We start from the raw sequence: 2,801 nt of genomic DNA, 5'->3' as shown, positions 1-2,801 counted from the left end.
ATGCACGAAAACAAATTCGGCAGAGATTCTAGGTCTACCCATCATTACTATGCCATTATCCAGTTGGGAAAATATCTTGGTAACAAAAAAAACTTGTAATAGAATATACCCTTCTACATGTAACAACAGGATCAAGAAGTTCGTTTCGATTGAAAACAAAAATCAACGATGACAAAATTCCACGTATTATTGGGATTTATTTCGTAATCTCAATCAGCAATTACAGAAATAAAATCCTTTTCCTTACCCCATCACCTTAGAACTGATAATTTATAGAAAATATAATATGTACTGTATCAAATTGCTTATGTATTATGAGACAGATTAATACAAGTACATCGTACTCGTTTCTGAATCAAACCTCTCATGACATGTATGTTGTACTGTATACTTATTGAATAAATTACTGTTTAACTTAAATCAAATTGAGGAGGAGGACGACGACGAGGACGACGAGGAGGACGACGACGACGAGAACGACCAAGGAGGACGGGGAGGAGAGGACGACGAGGACGACGAGGAGGACGACGACGACAAGGAGGACGGGGAGGAGGACGAGGACGAGAGGAGGAGGGAGGAGGAGACCACGAGGAGGAGGAGGAAGACGACGACAAGGAGGAGGAGGAAGACGACGACAATGAGGAGGAGGACGAGGAGGACGACGAGGAGGACGACGACAACGAACAGCAGGACGACCACGAGGAGGAGGAGGACGACGACAAGGAGGAGGAGACGACGACTACGAGGAGGAGGAGGAGGACGACTACGAGGAGGAGGAGGAGGACGACGACAAGGAGGAGGCGGTCAATGTAAAGCTGTATTTAAAATATGTAACGAAGCTAATAAAAGGAATGCTGTCGTTAAACTCTATAGAGAAAGTTTAGTATTAGTTAATCTGATCGCTATACATTAGCTATTATGATGTAGGAAGTGTTAAACATTATCAATCTGCCGATTTGCACCTTTAATTGACGTTGTCATTGTGCTCGTGTGACGGGGATTCGAGATGGCGCTCTGATAGATTTTAACCGTCGTGACAGGACTCTTTAAAAGCTCGGCCCAATAAAACAGGATATGTTTGCCATATAATATCATACCGGCTCGACTTGCACCGAGCAGTGACGAGCCCAGTCAACTGGCAAGAGCAGAGACTACAATGACATGTTAGCTTTATCATAACAAAACGGGTATCTCTTCAGGAAAAATAAAGCACATATCTTATGAAAGATTATAGTAAAATTAAAAATTAAAGTATCAAAATCATAGATATATTTAAATTTAAACAAAGTAAATAAAAACAGTTATTCAAATACATTTGTTTTTAACGTTAAGGTGATAAAACCAAATATTTCCTCGACTACAACTCCCCTGGTGTGATCGGTCTACCCCGGTTATCCGGGGTTTTTCAGTCATTTATTTTGAGCCTTGAACCGGATTATTCACAGGATGTAAACATATGGCTGATTGGTCGGAGGTCATGTGGAGTCGCGTGCCTCGCGCGTGCCACATTTCCTTTTCTTGTTTGGGCTGTAAGCAAGCTGGCAAATACACCTAAAGAATGAGTCGACGGTAATATTAAGATTTTTTTTAAAGATGACACTCACCCACCCATAATTACAGTAGTAAGGTGATCTTTCTCCGGGACAACGGGTTCAGTGCTCAAGGTTTCAGTTCATTTTACAAATGTAAACTGAGTCAATGGTGTGAAACTTTTTATTTATACAATGGAACTAGATTTAAATGATTTAACATGCGATCGGCTTACCGGCAATTCCCCTCCTACCGTTAAACAGATGTAAAGCTAATTATTGCAAATCACAGAGCTGTTTGTTAGAAGAATTTACATATGAATACGAACAAAGTATGCAAATCACCAAATAACTGATGCAGATACAACAGAGTACTCCCTCGATACTAATGAGTGGAATTTGATTCTTGATGTTAAAAGGTAAATAGTAACAATTAACTGAATTACACCTGTATAATGAGGGGAGTAAGATAAATCTATGCCTGATGTTAAATCCTATTGACATATTAGCATCTTTTTGTCGAACACCAAATTATATTTATCAAATACAATAATAAACAAAAGATTTTGAATGATACATGTATTCATGGTTAAAGGTTTTGCAAAGAACCCTGACATCCACACGTTATAATTGAGCACCGAGAACAGTAGTTCACGTATTATGTTGAAAAATACTGCATCCTATACAAATGTACTTAAAATTGACATTGAAAAATATCTCACATTAACACTATTAAAAAGAGTGACAACACGAACATACTGCAGTCTCCCAAGAATCAACACTTGCAACACACGGGGAATGCAGAAAGTAAATTGGATGGGGAGGGTGGGTTCAAATGCCCTTTTCAAATTTATCTTCAGCTGTATTAACAATAATCTGTCATCTTTCATACATCTACATCTTGACGGTACATATACTTATTAATGAAAGAAACGAATACCTTTTGGTATATTGGTAACAGATTTTACAACTGTTGTCAGTGATAAAATATTTGGTTGGTTGGTTGGTTGATTTCGTCTGCGATTATTTTTCGCGTTTTTCAAGAGCGAACTGAATTCGCGAAAATGAACCACTGCGAAAATGTCATCCGTAAAGGAAGACTATTAAAATATGTGTCAAAGTCGCGAAATTAAATCCTCGTCAAAAATGTCGGGCAAGGGAAGAAGAAATAATGGTGCCGCCAAAAAAAATCGTTTACAGTGCATTTTATGTGAAACATGTTTGTTGATTTGTAAATAGAAACTAATAAGAAAAAAAATAGGTTTAAAATAG

The 2,801-nt window shown here is 38.2% G+C and overlaps 1 protein-coding gene across 1 annotated transcript; it reads left to right on the top strand.

The window, feature by feature from the left end:
* Nucleotides 1–813, top strand: LOC138327149 (putative carbonic anhydrase 2). Its single transcript, XM_069273136.1, has 2 exons — nt 1–79; nt 434–813. Exons 1-2 carry the CDS (start codon nt 1–3, stop codon nt 811–813), a joined length of 459 nt encoding a protein of 152 aa, XP_069129237.1.
* Nucleotides 814–2,801: the final 1,988 nt, after the last annotated feature.

The sequence above is a fragment of the Argopecten irradians genome, chromosome 7 (genome assembly GCF_041381155.1).
Source record: "Argopecten irradians isolate NY chromosome 7, Ai_NY, whole genome shotgun sequence".
In the NCBI taxonomy this organism is placed as follows: Eukaryota; Metazoa; Mollusca; class Bivalvia; order Pectinida; family Pectinidae; genus Argopecten; species Argopecten irradians.
The sequence above is the reverse complement of the archived record's forward strand: the minus strand, read 5'-3'. Positions and strand labels throughout refer to the sequence as shown.

Bases quoted from the DNA above. Each gene is read 5' to 3' on its own strand.
- LOC138327149 (XM_069273136.1), top strand. From the start codon at position 1: ATGCACGAAAACAAATTCGGCAGAGATTCTAGGTCTACCCATCATTAC. The intron at 80-433 runs GTAACAAAAAAA...CAAATTGAGGAG, and splicing joins CCAGTTGGGAAAATATCTTG to GAGGACGACGACGAGGACGA.